Here is a 19,462-nt window from a genome sequence, read left to right on the forward strand (position 1 = left end):
CCCAAGCCTTTACCTCTGACTCGGTGGAATCCCATCTCATCTGCAACGTCTTTAGAGCTCCATGACGGTGGGTTTTATTTGTTTCCCCAGTGTTTCAGAAAAAAAAAAGTCCCCACTGTGTTCTTATGACCTGAGAACATGTAAATATGGCTTTCTCTATGTGTCTCCAAGAAGGTAGAGGACACTGTGGAGTTATGGCCTCTAAGGCCCAACATGGGGAGCTGTGGCTGTTGGTATTGTCAGGGTCCAGTCAGTCCCACTCAGGATCCCACTTTCATCTTACTGGCTGTATGCATTGCTCTCCTCATTGCTGTACCGAATACCTGTCAGGAAGCAATTGGGGGAAAGGAGTCTTTGTCATGGCTTAGAGTCTGAGGAGACATACTCTGTCATGATACAGAAAGCTTAGCGGCAGTCGGGAAGCTGTCTGGTCACATTGCATTTATGCTCCAGGAGCCGAAAGCTAACCTCAAGGCCTGACCCCACAGACCTTCAGCGAGGCTCCACCTCCCCCCCACCCCCCCAACCCCCCCGCGCTCCCCCCCCCTCCAAACGTCAGCTGAGAACCAGGTGTTCAAACTCGTGAGCCTATGGGGACAGTTAATGTTCAAACCAGTGTTGGGGGAAACTGAACAATGGTGTATACTTAGGGCCGTTAGTCCAAAGGGTAGATCAGTGAGTGATCTGTCAGACCATTCTCCTGGTTCATGAGAACCTTCGGCCAAGAGGTCAGAGAGCTAAAAGGCGTCAGCTGACTTGCTTGCCTGAGATGTGCCCATGATGTCCTCTCTACAGATGATCTCGGGCAGGAGGCAGCAGTTGCTGCCACCCGTGTTTTGGGAGTAGGGTGCTACAGAGAGAGGTCCTTTGAAAGTGAAACCAAATGTCAGGGCGCTGAGCTGGAGGCTGTGGAGGATTGCGTAGTTGAACTCTGATAACTTCTGTCCAGAACTGGCTCTGTCTGAGTCACATGAATTCCTGTACGCCATGAAAGGAGACACCCCAGTGGTCATGGCGCCTCCTGGGGAGGAAGCAGGGCTCCTAGACTTCTTCATGGTGACCTTTAGGATTCGGGTCATCTTCTTTACTGGTGTGAGAGCGTCAGGGCCTTCACACCAACATGCTGTTCCTTAGCTGGGGAAAGAGCCCTCAGCCCTACTTCTCATTAGCTCATCTTTGTGTCCTGTGTAACCAGAAGGGCTGGAGCCACGGCTCAGTGAGTAAGAGTGCCTGCTGCCCTCCTAGATGACGGGAGTTTAGTCCCCAGACATACAAGCAGCTCACAGTCCCCGGTAACTCCAGCTCTGGGAGATCTGATGCCCTCTTCTGGCCTCTCCACATACCACACACATGTGGTATACATTCACACACACACACACACACACACACACACACACGCACACAAACACGCACGCATGCACAGAGAGAGACACAGAGAGAAAAAGACAGAGATAGAGAGAGAAAGACAGAGATAGAGAGAGAAAGACAGAGACAAGAGAGAGACAGAGACAGAGACAGAGACAGAGACAGAACAGAAATACTTTTTGAAGGAGATGTAACCCGAGGGGCCAGAGATCCTACAGGGGATCGGTTTGGGGAGGTAATCACCAGTGCCAACATTCACCCATTTGTCTTAGGTTGTGCCATCCATTAAAGCTTACCTCCCAGGACAGGAAGAGTTAATTTAAAGAGAAAGCTTGTCTATCTACCAAGGGTTGAATCGCTTGGTTCTAACTGGGGAGGCTTCCTGGTCTTCTTGTGTGTGGTCTCTACAAACTGTGTGGTTCAGGAGCCGTGGTGATCCTTTCTGCCCCAGGGTTGAGGGAAGCTTTCTTCGCAAGTCATGGAGAGTTCTGTCCATACCTTTGTTACCATGAATCTGTGTGCGTACCTCTGTGGGAGACAAAAGGAAGACAAAGACTATGAACACCTTTAGTCAGAGCTCTCATTCTGACTAGGATTTTCTTTTCCCCCTCCATAGGTTTATATATTTAGAGCTGACCGAAGATCAGGGACCTTAATAAAGATCTTCCAGGCATCAGGGAAAAAGGTGAGTTCTTGATGTGGTTCGTGTGAGAGCCAGTTCCCGTCGAGGTCACCTATAACCTAGGGTTCATGCTCATCTGAGGAGACATGTACCACATGAGTCTCCACATGGCTAAGTTACAGGTGTGCTTTAAAAGCTGTCACAACCAGGTGCTGGCATGCAAATGAAGCATGTTGTCTCTTTGCCTCCTCCCTTCACCTTTGTCTCCCTCTGACTGTCTCATGGACACACATCTCCAACCCCAAAAGATCGGTACCGTCAAGGGCAGCCACAGAAGCGATCGCTTTCAAGGGGTACAGGCAGACAGATATTGTCTCTGTCTCATCTGACTGATGTCTTCTCCTTACATCATCGTCATACCAGGGGGACAGCTGTCACATAAAGAAAATGAAAATAAAACTCACCTTAGATCTCCGTACAGGGATGTTCAATCTACAACCTAGAGGCTGTGTCCACCACCACAAATGCGGTACAACACAAAATTACAGTTCCTTAAACACTATGGTGTGGGCTTTACATTTTTGTTTGTTTGTTTGCTTGCTTGCTTGCTTGTTTGATTTTGTCACTCTATCCTACTATTCTCAGATATAAATGTCTTGGGTAACGACTTTGTCTTCTTAGGACATTGAGTATAAAATAAACCACAAAGCCATTTCCGAAGGCTGCCTTGGAGAAGGGCTACCTACCTGGGACACTCTACTATGCCCATCTCCACCCCTGCTTCCTGAAAGTTTCCACTGTGACCCGTGAGATTAAGTCGGTAGATCGGTTCGGTGATTCGTTCACTTCCTTTTCCTGGGCTTCCCATCCTGCCTGTGTTTATGTAGCTTGGATCAGCAGGAAGGTGTGGCTGAGCTTAGGGGCTCAGGGGAATGAGGCTGAGGCCAGGAGGATTGTGGGACTCTATGGAGGCTGCTGGAGGCTTTAGTTGGCTCTGGGACAAAGCTTAGGGTGCATGAAATGTGGGAGGGAGGTGCCAGGAGGCTTTGCCCAGTTTCCCCGAGACGAGGGGCAACAGTGATTACTCCTTCCTGGCCCACTTCCCCGGTTCCCGCTTGCTTCCTTCCTGTCCGAGTTGTTCCTGCTGCACAGCAGCCTGGAACCATTTCACGGTGTTCCGACGGTGAATGATATTCGGGGTTCCAAAACCCTCGCTGCCGTGTACTTGTTATTCTTTCCAGTGGTTGCGATTTTAGCAGCTTTAGAACGTACACTCAGTATATAATGATCATAACCTTTGCGTGAAAAAAAAATGTACCCACAAACTCGGCTTTGCTCTCAGCTCTCGGAGGTGTGCTGGCGTGCGCTATTTTAACATCTCCCAAACCCCCAAATACTAGTGTCAGAAAGTAACCGTGAAAAATTCGCAAACTAAGTTTTGTATGCAACCCTGAAGTTAGGAAAGAGATAGCTACATACTATTGGTGATATATAAAAAAGATCGCCCTCCCCCGCAAAGAAAACCCCAAGTAGGGTGTGACTGTCACATAACAAATGGCTGGTGGGGTCCACCGTGGATAATGTGCCTACACGTGACAGTGTGAGCATTCTTTTGGGGTGGCTGAAGAAGGGGAACGCACCTCCATGCTGTTTGCTGAGTGTCCTTCATCGTCAATCTGGTTAGGTCTGGAGAGTGGCTTCCTTGGCCAGTTGTGTCTCAGTGAGTCAGCTTTAGGCAACGATGTGGATGCCTGTAGCCTTCGAGAACCCGTGTCTGAGCTGCCTGAGGACCAATGCAATGGGTTCTAGAGAAGACGCAGGTCTGTTTGAATGGCCTCCTTATGATGGGACCAGTCAGGTTCTTCCATGCAGAGACTGACGGGTTAAGGTGCTTTACCCCAGCTCCACAGCCGTCTCCCCTGCCCCTCCTTACTTCCAATCTCCCTCCATCCTTCTTTCTGTGTGTGTCATGCAGATATGCACACGTATGTGCACGTGTGCATGTGTGTACATGTATATATGTGCATACATGTCTTCCTCAGTCACTCTCTACCTTATTGTGAGAGAGGCCCTCAGCTGGGCTGGCTGGGCTGTGAGCTGCAGGGATGCCCCTGTCCCCTGCTTCCTCAGCCCCAGGATGCTCAGACTCTAGTCCTCAGGTTTGCACAGCAGGTGCCTTACCACCTGGGCCCCCTCCTGGATCCCTCTCCTTAGGGTTCTTCTCGGCAGAGCCTTTGTCCTGCTCTGGAATTAACCCTACACCATAAGCCTTTCCACTCTATCGACACCTTCTGCTTATTGCTACAGGAGATTCTCATTCTCTGGCCCCCATTATCTCATAGGGAGAGGACATGACCCCCCCCCAACCCCCAGGCCTCCAAAGCAAGCCTCTGACTTTGGCCTTTTGTTCAGGGCAACACAGACAGCAGGAGGTTCCAGCTCCCATAGCCGCCCACCACTTCTGCTTTTGTTTGGCTCCAGTTCAGTTCAAATTGCCTGGTGCCCTGGCTCCCTCTCAGGAAGAAAGAAAGCTAATAACAACACAAATTGGAAAAGAGGTCTGTTTCTTGAGCTGACGCCCTACAAACACTAAACACAGGAGCCATGACTAAGTCTGTGGTTCAGGTGTGAATGCAGTTACACCCGAAGCCGCTGAGGACCTCCAGTTAAGTAACTCTCGCTTCAGAACGTGTCCTTGGACACGCTGAAGTGTTATCGGTAAAGTTGTCCATCCGCATTTTACAAACTGAAGGGTTTTTGATTGAACACCCATGAAGACACCAAGATAAATCGCCCACTGGGATTAAGCTAATCACCTCCTGGGGCTCAGCCAGAGAACAGCTGTCCGCTGTGCTCTTCTCCCTTGCCTGGGTTTCTAAGCCACTTTCCCCAGTCCACCAGGGCCAGCGTTAACTGCAGGAAGCAGTTTGGAGAATTCTTGCCTCTCTCAAACTCCCCGATGTCAGCTGCCAACAAGACTCAGAAGCAAGAGAACACTCCAGGTCTTTCTATTAGAAAGCATTCATTTAAAAACAACATTACATTCTCTCTTCTTTGTGTTAGAGGGGGTTTCGAACCTGCAGCCCTTTAGGGCAGGCTCGGCTTGCAAGCTTCTGTTTGGCACGCACAGGATTCCTTTGTACCTGTATCACAGAACCGTGTCTTAGCCTAGATCTCTCATTTGCCAAGCGAAGCTCTCTCAGCACTGTGCTATCCATCCTTACCTCTTCTCTAACCATTCCTTACAGTTTTTTTATTTTTATAATTTTACACTATCGTACATGTGCGTGGGTGTGTGCAGTCCCCTCGTGCGCCCGTGATGTGCCCCCTGGAACTAAAGGTAGAGGGGTTTGTGAGCTGTTCGGTGTGGGTGCAGGGAACAGAACTCGGGATCTCTGCGAGAGTCTTGTATGCTCGTAACCACCGAGCCATCGCTCCAGCCCCTGTTTTACTTTTGAGGGAGGGATTTGCTAAGCCCTTGTACTTTGGGTTTTCCCATCTCAACCTTCTCAGTAGCTGGGATCACAGCCCCAGGCCGCCAACCCCATAGCGATTAGTCTAGAAGAAATGAACACATTCTCAGCATGTGAAACAAGTACCTTCCAGTCAACACCGAGAGCTTCTCTTGGGGATGAAAAGCTGATGTGCTGGAGCCAGCCCTCCTGGTGAGGGTAGTTAGCCACAGCTGGGTGGGGCTGCTACCTCAGCCAGCCCGAGGGCTCCAGGTTGCTGCGGTCTCCAGCACTCAGTGTCATGAGTTGGACGCTACTGAGGACTCACACCACTTAGCGCATGTGAGCACACTTGAGGTGCTAATTTTCATTTTACTTCTTTCGTGCAGACGAAAGCCTGTATCTTTGGTCTTTGTGTTTGAGATTTTGGATATAAAATGACAGATCCTGGGGCCAAGGATCTGGCTCAATTGGTAGAGTCTTGTTGCACATGTATGAGGAGGAGAGTGAGATCCTTGGATCACTCAGAATGCATGTGGTAAAGCCAAGAGTGGTGCCATGATCCTGTAACCTCAGTGTTGCGGAGACAGAAATGGGCATATATACCTGCACATGTATGAACAGGCACACACATGAACACATATGTACATGCGTGTGCGCGCGTGCGTGCACACACACACAAACAAAATGGAATAAAGTAGCAGGTATTGATTACACTGTGATTCAAGGAGATCCAATACAAGCAGGCCCGGTGTCCCTATCTGTCAAACAACCTTGAGTTACATGTTCTTCTGCCATGTCAGCTTGTGCCCCATCCCTTACTCCCTGGAAGGCTGGAGAGGACGTGTGTCCCATGCCATATTTTCCTGCCTGTTTGTGTTATGAGATTTCATGTTCCTTCTCGCTCTGCCTTGTCAATTGTCTGGTTCTGGAGCACATAGGCAAACATGGCGTCTCATTCTCTGGGGACTGGCCTGTTTGCCTGCCCCTTACAGGGCTGTAGCAAAGGGGCCTGTGGGCTGGCCAGCTTTGGTCTCCCACCGACTGGGAGGTCCTCAGGAGCTGGGTGTGTGCTTATGCTCTGCTGACACAGCTTCTGAGGCACTGGACGTGTGCTTCCTAAGCTAGTGGGCCGATGAAGGGAGGGCCTCGGTGTGTAAGGACAGTCCCTCAGCACGTTGTCGTGATGACTTGGTTACAGATGGGATCTTACTTCGGCTCCTCCTTGTGCGCAGTAGACCTGAACATGGATGGTCTCTCCGACCTGCTCGTGGGGGCCCCCATGTTTTCTGAGATCAGAGATGAGGGGCAGGTCACCGTCTACCTCAACCAAGGACACGTGAGTACAAAGTGGGCAATGAGGAGGCGGGCATTGGGGAGGGACATCCATATAGTCATGTGACACGCACCCACCGGGCTACACCGGAGGGAAAGCCTGAGTCCTGCATGGAAAAGGTTAATGAGTCATTAGTGGACAATTATATACAGTGTGACACTTCAAAGTATGGGACCCAGGGGGAGTCTTCACGACTATTGGATGCTGTTTTGGTTTTTCCTGCTTCCTCTAAGTGATGCCACTGTGATATACTCATGGTTGTAAGGGTCTTCGTTAGCTCGCCTGTCTCTAACCTTACAGCTAAAAAGTGATGAGGCTGTGATTTGCGCATCAGCAAGCTGGCTGCTTCATCTTCTCTGGGCCACACCGCCTCTCTGAGGAGAGGGTAGAGGGGTAGGATATCTTCAAGGAAGCCCGAGGAAGCAGTAGGAGTTGAGTAGGAAGGTGACATGGACTAGGCCTGAGCTTCCAACAGGAAGATGTGCGTGGAGCCGTGAGGTAGTAGGGTCTTTACCTGTTCAGCGAGGAGTTCACGCTGGGCACAGGCTGACAAACAAGCCCAGGGCTGTAAGCACAACGTCCTGTAGAACCACAAAGAGGAGAGAGAGAGAGAGAGAGAGAGAGAGAGAGAGAGAGAGAGAGAGAGAGAGAGAGAGAGTTGCAAAGATGCCGCTCTCCCCTCTGCAGCTGGTGGAGGGAAGGTGGGCGGGGCCTGGAGAGGGAGGGCAGAGCAGCAATCAGTAGTGGCAGGGGACCCATGAGAAAGCAGAATCTAAGTGTTCAAGCACACATCCCCCAGCCCCATCTCATACCTTACGCCACATGACTACACTACGCACAGAGTCTTGTTTCTAGTGAGCCATAGCCTACTCGGTTAGCAATTATATGCCACTGTGTGAGCTCACATCTAAACCTTGCCAACTCTTTTACACAAAGGAAGAGCAAGTGGCTCGAAATCGATCCCCCATTTCCTCCTCGACAAAGTAGGAAGTGCCATACGGTCTACACAGGATGGCTGAACCGTATATGGGTAGATATACAAAGAAGGAATTGGGATTTCCCCTACCATACTAGCAGGAAGAGTTACAGAGATGGCCATCTGTGCCCAAGGGTTCTTGGATTTAACCAACCACAGATTGAACACACGGGGACAAAACGTCTTTTTGTCCTACTGAGCATGCTTGGACTTTCCTTGCCGCTGCTCCCTGAATGACATAGGGTAAAACCTATTTGCATATCATTTGCATTGTGTCAGACATTGTACATAATCTAGACATGGTTTAAGGACAGGGGAGGGCATTCATAGGTTCTATGCAGAGACCACACTGTTTTATATAAGACATTTGGACATCTAAAGTTTTAGTTTAGGGTCCTGACACCAGTATTTCCAGACACCAAGGGACAACCATTTTTTGTGTTTTTGAGGTGGGGGGGGTCTCACTGATTAAGTGAATCAAATCATCACATCTTTATGCGTTTCTTCAAGCTGTGAATTCTTTTTATAGCAGTAGAAATGTAGTCACAACAAAAGACAGACCCTGGTGCGGTGGACTGTGGGTAGATGGTTGGTCCAAAGTGCCTCCACATCAGGGAGGTTTAAAGATTCCTAAGCCTGAAGTTGCCCGGTGTTTTAATGTCCTGGTTTTTCTATGTTGGTGATTCATGGGGACTATGGGCATTCTGGTGCCGTATATGTCCTTGACCCCTCTCGGTGTCTACTCTGGAGTCTGAAAGCTGAGCTATAGTGCTACACCCCTCACCCCAGTGGCACTGAGTACAGAAACAGGGCCCCTTGACAAGGTGACTCATGCCTGCCCTGTGCAAAGCAACCTTGGGGACGTATAGGAAAAGGGACAAGAGAGGGGAAGGTAGAAAAATGTGTACTCCGTTGGTTACCAGAGTCTACGGTTCCTACCCTTCACCTCTCTACTAAAAGCTCGAGTCAGGAATTGGAGAGAGGAACTAGATTCATTCAAGGCCAGCCCTGAGGAAAAGACAGGAGATTTCTTAATCTCAAATTGACATCCTGGGATGGGAAGCTTAAGAGTGCAAAGACATCGGACACCAGTTTCAGCGAGGCACTGGGCAGGACACGGAGGTGCCACAGAAGCCTTTCCTCTCAGAGCCTGTCTGTCTCCTCGCTTCCTGAACTTGACCTAGGACCTTGGTCCTGAACCATTCACACACTTTCTTTCAGACAAACACAGTCAGTTCATCTGCTCTGAGGAGAGGAGACCTTCAGAGACACACACCCTGCCTTATGATTTTGAAAATCCCAGGAAAGAGGAGGTGGCTTAAAAGGTCTGGTAGAGAATTATGGGAGGGGGCTGAGGTCATAGTTTCTTGCTCTGATGCACCTTAAGACAGTATTGGGTCGGATGCTCTGGCTCAGGCTTTTAATCCTAGCATTCAAAAGGCAGAGGCAGGAGGATCTCTGAGTTCAAGGCCAGCCTGATCCACACAAAGACTAGCCAGAGATACACGGTGAGACCTTGCCTCAAAGAATTGATTTGGGGGGGAAGAAAGCTGAGAAGAAAGACCCAGTGGGAACAAAGAGGGTAGGCTTGCCTGTCTGAATTTGGCCAAACGAGGTTCAGTAATTAGTCCACCTGCTATTACCTTTCTTCTATAATGTATTTCAGGGTACTCCAGACTCTCATTGTATAGATGAAAGGCCTTATTTTGCTATGAGGAGAGATATTTGGGTTCCTGTGGTGCTACCCAGCTGTTTCCTGTCCACAGTTGTGCCCTAAGAGGGTGATGTTCTGAGCTCTGACTTTTTATTGTGCTTTTTTTCCCCTTCCTCCTCCTTCCCCCACTCCATCCGGTTTCCCAGGGAGTTCTTGAGGAACAGCTGACCCTGACTGGAGATGCTGCCTACAACGCACACTTTGGGGAGAGCATCGCCAGCCTGGGTGACCTTGATGATGACGGGTTCCCAGGTGAGTAGGGCCTCTCTCGGGGCATGGGGTCCCTCCAGGTGCAGCAGCTTGTCACGCTCTAACGTTGTCCCTTGTTTGTGGCTGGCTCCTGGATTTTTCCCTTCTACACGGAAACTCCCCGAGGGAGAAAGGGCAACTCTGAAAGGTGGACTGGCCACCAGAATGGCCCTTTTGTATGATCCATTGTCAGCTCCACTCTCTGTGCTATGTGCTTGCCATGGCTTCTGGGACTGGTCCACAGGCTTCTTCCCGCCACAGAACGTTTGACTCTGCATCTAGGACGCTCTGTCGTGTTTTTGGGGAAGTGGATACAGGGAGATCATCTGAGCCTGATTGAGTACAGTGTGTGTCAGAAGAATGGATGGTGTGTGTATCCAATGTCCACTTCTTCTTGGACAATGGTCCCCTCCACAGCCTTAGGCTTCTCTGGTCTTTTTTAGCACCTCTTCCCCTCACTGTGTAGAGTGTACAGACATTAGGAGCTGCTTCTGCAGGGCAAGGATGTGACTTGCTTAGGCCAGATGCCCCTTCAGACCTTCACACCATTGGCCACAAGTGGCTTCATTCAGTCAGAGGGCTGTCACCTCAGGGTCCTGGGAATGCACACCTCCCACCCTTGGTGTCGCAGGAGCAGACATATGACTTATTAGAAGCCACGGGCAGAAAGGAAGGAAGGTTCAGAGCACCAACCACTGTCTGTGGAATTCTGACAGACAAAGGTTAGGGCAGCCATCTTCATTTGTGATTCCTTTTTTTTTTTTTTTTTTTTTTTTTTTTGGTTCTTTTTTTTTCCGGAGCTGGGGACCGAACCCAGGGCCTTGCGCTTCCTAGGTAAGCGCTCTACCACTGAGCTAAATCCCCAGCCCCATTTGTGATTCCTTTATGGTTTGCCTCAGTGCCCTTCCCTCAGAGGACGAGGAGAGACGCTTTTCCTGGGAGTAACTCTCCTCACTCTCTGTAAATTCCCACCTTTTAAACGTGAGGAGACCATTTGCCCAATTTAACGTTTGAATAATGAGTACTGGAGAAATCGTGAGGAGATGGGATTCAGACATGATGGCTGGAATTAAGAGAGCTGCACTGCTATCACCCCACGTGGCATTTCTAACAGCTGTTTCCCCCTCAGATGTGGCTGTCGGGGCGCCTATGGAGGATGACTTTGCTGGCACAGTCTATATCTACCATGGTGATGCCCAGGGGATTGTCCCCCAGTACTCGATGGTGAGTGATGGGAGGGGCCATGATGATTGTGTGTGTGTGTGTGTGTGTGTGTGTGGTATGTGAGTGTGCTGTGCGTGTATGAGGGGTGTGTGCATGTGTGTGTGCAAGTGAGTATATGTCATGTGTGCTCACATGTATATGTGTGTATGAACATGTGTGAATGTGTGCATGTGCATATGTGTGTGCCATGTGAGTGCTATGTGTGTGTGTGTGTGTGTGTGTGTGTGTGTGTGTGAGAGAGAGAGAGAGATATGCTTCACTGTACACCATGCTATGGGAATGTGGATTTGGGCTTTCTTTCATTTTTTTCACTAGTGGAAAGAACAAGCAGTTAATTGATAATTGATACTGTTTATGAAATCCAGAAAAACTATTATAGAGTTTCCAATTTGCCCAATTCAGGAGTATATTCCACCTACATAAAAGACTACCTGAATATTTTTTCAAATATTTTGTTATTTTTAATTGTGCGCGCATGCGTGTGCGCACACACACACACACACACACACAAGTGCAATGCCTTTGGAAGTCACGTGTTTAAAAACATGGTTTCGTGTTTAAAAAGAGAGATGCAACTTCCTCTATTGTTGTCGTCTTTATCAAACCACCTGTGTACGAAGCCAGTGGCATTTGATTTGTTTTTAATATTGAACTATTTTTGGACAGTGTTGTGTGTAACCCGGGTTGGGCTGGTGTCACACCTACAAGGTAGTTGAGGGTGTCCTTCAATTTCTGAGTCTCCGGCCTTTACCCACAAAGCACTAGGATTACGGTGTGTGCCACAAAGCTATTTCACATGATGCAGGTGACAGAACCCGGAGCTATGCTTATGCCAGGCAAGCGCTCTACCACCTCAGCCACACCCCCAGGCCCGAGGAACAACCTTAAGACATAATCTGGGGACACAGGAACCCACAGAGGGCCTCGAAGTTGTCACAGTCTATTGTCAAACTTGGCATCCAAACCAGAGCTGATCACAGCCCGGGTTTCACATCCCGGACTTGGGAACATGGAAGTGGCGAGTTCTCTATTTTTGCCTCATTAGCACAGTGCTCAATCTTGCTGATGGTATCAAGCCGGGCCCATGGGAAAAAAGGAAGTCAGGCTCTCGACAGAAACACGGTCAGGATATGTGTGGTGTGTGTAGAGTGGCTTGTGCCTTTTTTCCCAGTAGCTCAGTGACAGAAAAGAGCACACGATGAGAGCTCTGCCGTCAGTTGGTAGGCAGAGTGCTTGCGAGCATGCATGAGGTCCCAGGTTCCATGCTCAGCACCCCACACACCACACACGGTGTCACATGTCTGAAAGCCCAGCACTCAGGAGGCAGGAGCAGGAAGATCAGAAGTTTAAGTTATCTGAAGCAAGTTCGAGGCTAGCCTGGGCTATAAAATCCTCATTAATAAACTAAAAACAACACAAAAACAAGACCCCTTTTTGTCAGCAAATATTTAGAATTGAACACTTGAGTGCTTCCCGTTCACACAAAGTACAGTTCAGATTTGTATTTTTTTGTGGCTGAGCTATCTCTCCAGCCCAAGGTTTGTATTTCTTAAAATATAACTTTGTATCGATTCTTTGCGAATTTCACAGTCTTTCACATCTCCCCATCCCTGTGTATCCTTCGTCAGCTCTTGCAACCTTCCCACTGAAAGGAACAAACAAACAAACGAATCCTGTTGTCAAAGCTGTGATGGGTCACGGAGCAGTCCATAGTGTACCTACGGTCTGTCCACACAGCTTTCCTAGCAAATGTTCCTTGCAATGAGCCTCTGGTCTGGTTCAAGCCTCTGGCTTTTGCTGTAGATCAACACAGATCCTCACCAGGACTCCTCTTGGATATTCTGTTGTTGCCCTGAGTCATGGAGATCCCGCGCAGCTCTGGGTCTGCAGAACTGGCCCCTTTGCATGCTGCAGCAGTTCACAGATGAGGTAGATGTTGGGTGGGCCAGCTCAAAGCCTTACTAAATCTGGGCTTAGGTGGTATCGGAGTTTCTCAGTCCACCAACTGTCTCACACTCACACCACCAGAGCCAGCTCTCCCGTGCTCAAGCCCTCAGGCTGGCTCGCCCAATGCCACAGCTGGAAGGGGGCCAGCTCTCAGATTCTCATGCACTTAGGCTAGCTCACCCGAAACTCCTAGAACCAGGCCAGCTCTGCTGTGCTTCCTGGGTGAGGCACTGGGCCTGCTCCCCCTAGTGCCACAGCTCTACCATGATGCCCAGGCGAGGGGTGGGGCCAGCTCTGCACAGCCCTCAGATACTGACACGGCCCCAGGGCCCCAGGTAGCAGCCCAGAGCAGGCATGTCCACCTGGCCTTCGGTGGTAACAGACCTCTGCTACTGCAGGGCCGTGGACCCAGACACGGCCCTAGTGTCAGCACAGCCCAGGACCCAACCATGGCCTTAAGTGGCATTGTCGGCTACTGACATCAGGCTGTTCCCCACTGCCCTGTAGTCTCCTGTTCTGCTCTCCTCACTGTGCCCACATCCTTCTGCTTCTCTGTCTCTTCCACCTCTCCACCACTTCCTTCTCTTAGTCACCCCAGGCCTCTGGGTGTCTTGGAAGTGCTACGCCCAACCCATGCAGAGTGGCATCAGTCAGGGGTCGTCTAGGACCTGCTCTGCCCACCAAGGTTTGTATTTTAGGACGCATGTGTAAACGGGGCTACGATCTCTTTCACTTTCATTTATTTATTTACTTATTTATTTATTCATTTGTGTGTGTGTGTGTGTGTGTGTGTGTGTGTGTGTGTGTGTGTGGTGTCGTGTTCTGTGTTAGGAGCATGTGCACATGTGTAATACACACAGGCAGGAGGAGGGTATGAGGTGCCCCTGGTCTATGGCTCTCTCCTTCCTTCCCTTGAGACACTACAGCTAGGCTGGTGCTTTTAAAGGCCCAGCAGCCATCTCCCTGTCCCCGTCGTCCCCGTCCAAGCTCATGTGGCATGCCTGGCTTTCTGTGTGGCCCCTGAGAATTTGAACTTGGGTCTTCACGTCCTGCAGTAAGTGCTCTTCTTGCCTTAGAGCAACTCCCCAGCTCTGGAGACACAGTGTCCACATGCGTGACAGTCCTGGCAGCAAATCTGAGTTAGAAGGTGGGGCCTTGCTAACCGTAGGCTCTTTCTCTCTGCCAACACCTGCTTACTCAGTGCTTGCCCTCAACCAAGGGAAAGATCCCTAGAGAGATTCACGGAGAGGAGGAGGAGCTATGGCCAGAGAGCCTGTCATTTCTCCACCCTGAATCCTTCTAACACCGGTGTGAGGCGGATACACTTCCTAGCCACTGGCTTTCTGATGAGCCCCGCAGAGGGTATTGAATTTGCCCCGAGTAGCTTCCTCCCTCAACTGCATTTTGGAAAAAAAGGTCTGCCCAAGGGAGTTCCATGGGGAAACCTACAGATATGAGGACTTGTGTTGCCTCGAAGTACACACACTTCCTGGGGCCATCCATCCATCCACACAGACTGCCCTTCTGTCACTAGATACAAGTAACCATGGAGACGGCAAACTTTAGGTGATTCCAACAGCTTCATTAGAAGCTGGAAACAGAGTGCTGCCTGCATGGTTTGGGTCAGGGATGCTCTGTCCTCGTGATGTCATCTAAGGAGCGAGTCCTCAGGTGGGGGTGAGGGGTGGGGAGTGAAGGGGGAGGGTCATTCTCCACACATCCTCCTGGAAGCTTGGGCCTGGACCTTGGAAGCTAATCATACAGAGGGGCCACCTGCAGGAGCCCCTGCCTCCCCTCTAGCTCGGCTCTCCAGTGTTTTGTTTGGTTGCTGGGTGGGACCCTTGCAGAAAGCTGCATTTGTGGTCAGTGTGGAGCGTCTAGTAGGAAGCCACACTTGGCGTCTGGAAACGGTGCCTTTGTCAGCACGCACCCTGACTTGCTTAGCCGGCACAGAGAGAAGCAGTTTCGAGCTCTTAAAAAAAAAAAGGGTGGAGAGAGAATGAGAAAGAGAGAAACAGCTATGATCACACTTTTCTAAGCTTGCTAATATGTATATGATCAGGCCAACGATTTAAAAGGGAAAAACAATCCCTTAATGACAGGTTCTTCCGGGCCCAGATACTGGACAGAGAGGGCATTGTGTTTAAGAACTGGAGGAAGAAATCAGGAATGAATCTAGGCAACAGGGTCGCTTTTCTTTGGCCCCAACTAGTATTATTTCTGCCGGAGAAATTGTGAGATCAGAGCCTGGACTCCTCCCACGTCCCTCTCTAACTCATGCGCCTCCTCGGGGTTACCATGAAAAGTGTTGATTTTAAGATCTTTAGATGCCTTTCTCAACCCAAGAGCCCCCAGGCATGTCTTGGCGGCTCCTGTGATCTTTCCCTTGCCCTAACAGACGCTGCATATAAACCTGGTCAAGCGGAGGTTTCCCACAGTTCCTGGTTTCCATTTACAGTTATTAGCACCGTGCAGACTTATCTTCCTGGCTTTAGAGCATAATGGCCTGCAGATGTCAGTGGATAACTTAAATCTGCATCGCCACCCCCAAACGGACCACCCCTCACTCTCCCCGGCTCCGGGCCACAGTGTACCCAAGAAACAAGAACCCACAGCAAGCTGCTTCTAGTGTTCTTGGCCTCCAGAGCCGAGATGCACAGCTTCAAAGTGTGGGTTTTGCTCAGATACACACACATTTGTTTAGACAGAGCCATGTGGGATGTGTGGCCGAGCCTGTTAACAAGCAGTGTTTCTGAAGTACTGCCTACAGGGCTCTGAGCTGTCCTTTGATGCTCACACATTTCCTGTCGACTGCCTTAACAGAAAATGGCAAGCTGTCTTAGATCATCTCTGGGATAGTTCCTTGTAGTTATCAGCCGCTGAGGGCAGAGAATATCCTATCTTCTCAGCAGAGCGCGAGGACACGCCCCCAGCCCCACCAGGGCTTCCCCACAGTGTGATTCATTACAGAGAAAGAAAGGCAGTGTGAGCGAGCCCCCGGGTGTCTGTGAACGTGATTCTGTTGTGGGCTTTACTACAGGACAGTTTGCTTCAGGTAATCAACCTGATACAAATGTACAGTCACCAGGAGAGAGAGAAACTCTACTGAAGAATTGCCGCCATTAGATTGGTTGCTAGGTAATGTAGGAAGGGCCGGCCACTGTGGGCGGGGCCACCCCTAGTAGGTGGACCTGGTCTGTCTACTAGCCAATCAAGCCAGAGAGAGCAAGCTGAAAAGCACTGATCCCCCCCCTGGTTTCTACTTCAAGCCCCTGCCTTGACTTCTCTCCTCCGTGATGGATCATAATATGTAAATGGAAATAAACCCACTCCTCCCTGGGCTGCTTTTGGTCAATTTTTTGTTAATCACGTAGACAAAGAGCTAACTAAGACAAGGTGGACAGAAGAAAGGGCAGAATTGATCAGATCTCAGAAAACGAGACTTTCTGGCTCAACAAGTACCACAGGAATGGGAACGGTTAGCTTCTGTGGGACCAGGGCTGGCGGTGTGACAAGTATTCTTTTGTTAAAAGCATCTTTTTTCTTTTTTTTTTTTTTTTCCGGAGCTGGGGACCGAACCCAGGGCCTTGTGCTTGCCAGGCAAGCGCTCTACCACTGAGCTAAATCCCCAACCCCGCATCTTTTTTTTTTTTTTTTAAATTATGTGCGTTTGTGTATGTCTGTGCAGTGCAGCAAATGAAGTCACTAAGGAGGCAGAAGAGGGTGCTGGACCACCCTGAACTGGAATCGCAGGCAGTTACATCCAAATGCCGGTGCTGGAAACCAAACTCAGAGCCTCGGGGAGGGCACTGTGCTCTAACCACTAGGCAACCTCTCCAGTGCTGTGTTCTTTATTAAAATGTGTGTGTGTGTGTGTGTGTGTGTGTGTGTGTGTGTGTGTGTGTGTGCATGTGGACACGTGCGTATGAAACTAGAGGACAATTTCAGACGTCATTCTCAGCTACACTGTCCACAACCTTTGACTCAGGGTCTCTAATAGACCTGCAGTCCTGTGATTAGGGAGGAGGACACCCCTGTCCCTGGCTCCCCATGCTAGGATTACAAACACACTCCACCATATCTGGCTTTTTATATAGATGCTGGAGTCAGATCTCAGGTTCTTGTGCTTGCAAGTCAAGTGCTTTACCAGGTTCCCCAGACCCAACAACTATTCCCGAACTAGGCCTTCTGTCCTGATGAAGTTAATGGAGTATAAGATGAGACATGGTATGGGGTTGGGGATTTAGCTCAGTGGTAGAGCGCTTGCCTAGCAAGTGCAAGGCCCTGGGTTCAGTCCCCAGCTCCGAAAAAAAAAAAAAAAGAGAGAAAAAAAATGGGACATGGTAGGACAGTTGTGAGTGTGACATGTGGGTTGAGGAATGCCTTTCAGGAGAAGTGGCCGACTCCCTCCCTGTACTTTCTCGGAGGCTCGGCACCACGCAGTTCTAGATTCACCAGGTCAAGCTGTTGAGTCATGAAGCTCAGGAGTCTGTAGGCCTCCTGGTTGACTGGCTGGAGGGGAAGTTCGCACATGAATGTCTTTCCAGCTGGATACGTTAGTGGTCTGTCCATCTTAGGGGAGGCAAACGCAACAGTTAGTACCTGAGTAACAGATAGGAGGGAAGGATGCTCCCAGCATCTCAACCAGTTGTGCCTGGGTCAAAGCAAAGGAGACATAAAGGGTAAGGGGGATGGCTCAGTCAATGAAGTGCTTGCCTGTCTTGTATCCCAGCACTAGCGACAAAGGGTCAGTAGGATCTCTGGGCGTGTTGCGGGAGTCAGACTATACCACTTGGTAAGTTTCATACCATTGAGAGACACTGACTTAAAAAACAAACAAACAAAAATGGTAGACAGCACCTGAAGATCTACACAAGGTTGTCCCCTAACCTACACACACACACATACACACCACACACATACACACCACACACACACACACCACATACACACACCACACCACATACACATACCACACACATACTACACACATACCACACACACACACATACACCACACACTACACACTACACACATACCACACATACACACACACCACACACCTCCACACCTCCCCTCCAACAGCACACACACACCACACTCACACACACACACCACACACACTACACACATAACACACATACACATACACCACACACACACCATACACACACACATATGCATACACACCACACACATACCACACCACACACACACACACACACACACACACACACACACACACACGCAAGGAAAATCAACCGAGCCTCTATTTGTCTTGAACTCGTCAAAACCACACATGAGCCAGTGAGATGGTTCAATAGGTACAGACATTTGCTGCCAAGTCTGACAACCTACGGTTAATTCCCGGGACCCACACGACGAAGGAGAGAACCAGCTCTTTCTGGTCATCTTCTGCCCTCCACATGTGTACTGCAGCCTTAGCAAGCCTTGTACACAAATGAATGAGTGTAAAAAACAAAACCAGTCTTTAAGATCAAGTGCTGATAGACAGTTTGTTGGCACCAAACCCAGGCAGAGCTTTAAATGAAGACATCTGGCCAAGGCAAGCAAGAATCAGGAAGTGTGTGATCTTCAAGTACCTACTGCAGACCTCTGGCCAGATTTCTACTGACAGCGTCTTTTCTTTCAATAACTTCAGACCCAGTGCCCTGAGGAAGCTGGGTTCCAGCAGCTCCTAACTGCCCTCCCGTGACTCCACGTTTCTATTGTCTGTTTCAGAAGCTGTCTGGGAGGAAGATAAACCCGATCCTACAGATGTTTGGGCAGTCCATATCGGGGGGCATTGACATGGACGGAAATGGCTACCCTGGTGAGCTCCTCTTCTCAAAACTGTGCCAGATAAGTGGAGATAGGTGTGCGAGAGAAGATAGGTTCTCGGTTTAGTTAACAGTTGTTCTCCCGGCAGAACGGGAGCTTCTGCCTAAGAAACTCCTTGATACAGAGTCTTGCTAGGAACCCCCAGATTCTTGGCAAAGGATGTGCTTTCCAATCACCAAAAAGTTATCCACCCCACACAGATTACAGTAAACTATATATTCCAATAAAATCATATCTGCGGTAGCTTTAGTGATTAAAGCTTGATCATTGCTTAAGGGTGTATTTACATATAACACTATACGCTAGTAACTACAGAGAGATATACGCAGACAAGATGAAGTTAATTTTCACGACCTGTAGTCCAATATAGCCAACATCTTACCATCTTAACGTATAACTAATATAAAAGTTACTAAGGAGTCAATTTTTAAAAATTAGGTCTTCAAAATCTGCGGTGCGTTTTACACATCCTGGCCCCCGTACCCAACACGTGTGGCTGGCTGCCACTTAAGACAATGTGGCTGTAATTCTTACAAAGTCATTACACAGCCAGTCAGTAGCAGTAGGGAAGACTCCCTGACCACAAGGCTGGGTTTCTGTCATGGTGGCGCCGTGCCAGAGGGCAGCTGGGGCTGGTTTCCACAAGGTTCTGAGTCTGTGAATTCTTGTTCTCAGATGTCACCGTCGGAGCCTTCCTGTCCGACAGCGTGGTTCTCCTCAGGTGAGATGTCTGACT

The 19,462-nt window shown here is 49.5% G+C and overlaps 1 protein-coding gene and 1 non-coding gene across 5 annotated transcripts in view; one reads left to right on the forward strand and one right to left on the reverse strand.

Moving 5' to 3' along the window:
* Positions 1-19,462, forward strand: part of Itga9 (integrin subunit alpha 9) — a 308,053-nt gene that overhangs the window by 56,622 nt on the left and 231,969 nt on the right. For all 4 annotated transcript variants that reach the window (XM_063266145.1, NM_001420002.1, XM_039082700.2 and 1 more), the window contains 6 exon segments: positions 1,982-2,050; positions 6,641-6,778; positions 9,612-9,717; positions 10,844-10,938; positions 18,628-18,718; positions 19,402-19,447. In XM_063266145.1, coding sequence (XP_063122215.1) covers positions 1,982-2,050; positions 6,641-6,778; positions 9,612-9,717; positions 10,844-10,938; positions 18,628-18,718; positions 19,402-19,447 — 545 coding nt within the window.
* On the reverse strand, positions 16,444-16,524 carry Trnaa-ggc2 (transfer RNA alanine (anticodon GGC) 2). The gene has a single exon. It is a non-coding gene; the product is annotated as a tRNA-Ala (tRNA).

The sequence above is a fragment of the Rattus norvegicus genome, chromosome 8 (genome assembly GCF_036323735.1).
Source record: "Rattus norvegicus strain BN/NHsdMcwi chromosome 8, GRCr8, whole genome shotgun sequence".
Lineage (NCBI taxonomy): Eukaryota > Metazoa > Chordata > Mammalia > Rodentia > Muridae > Rattus > Rattus norvegicus.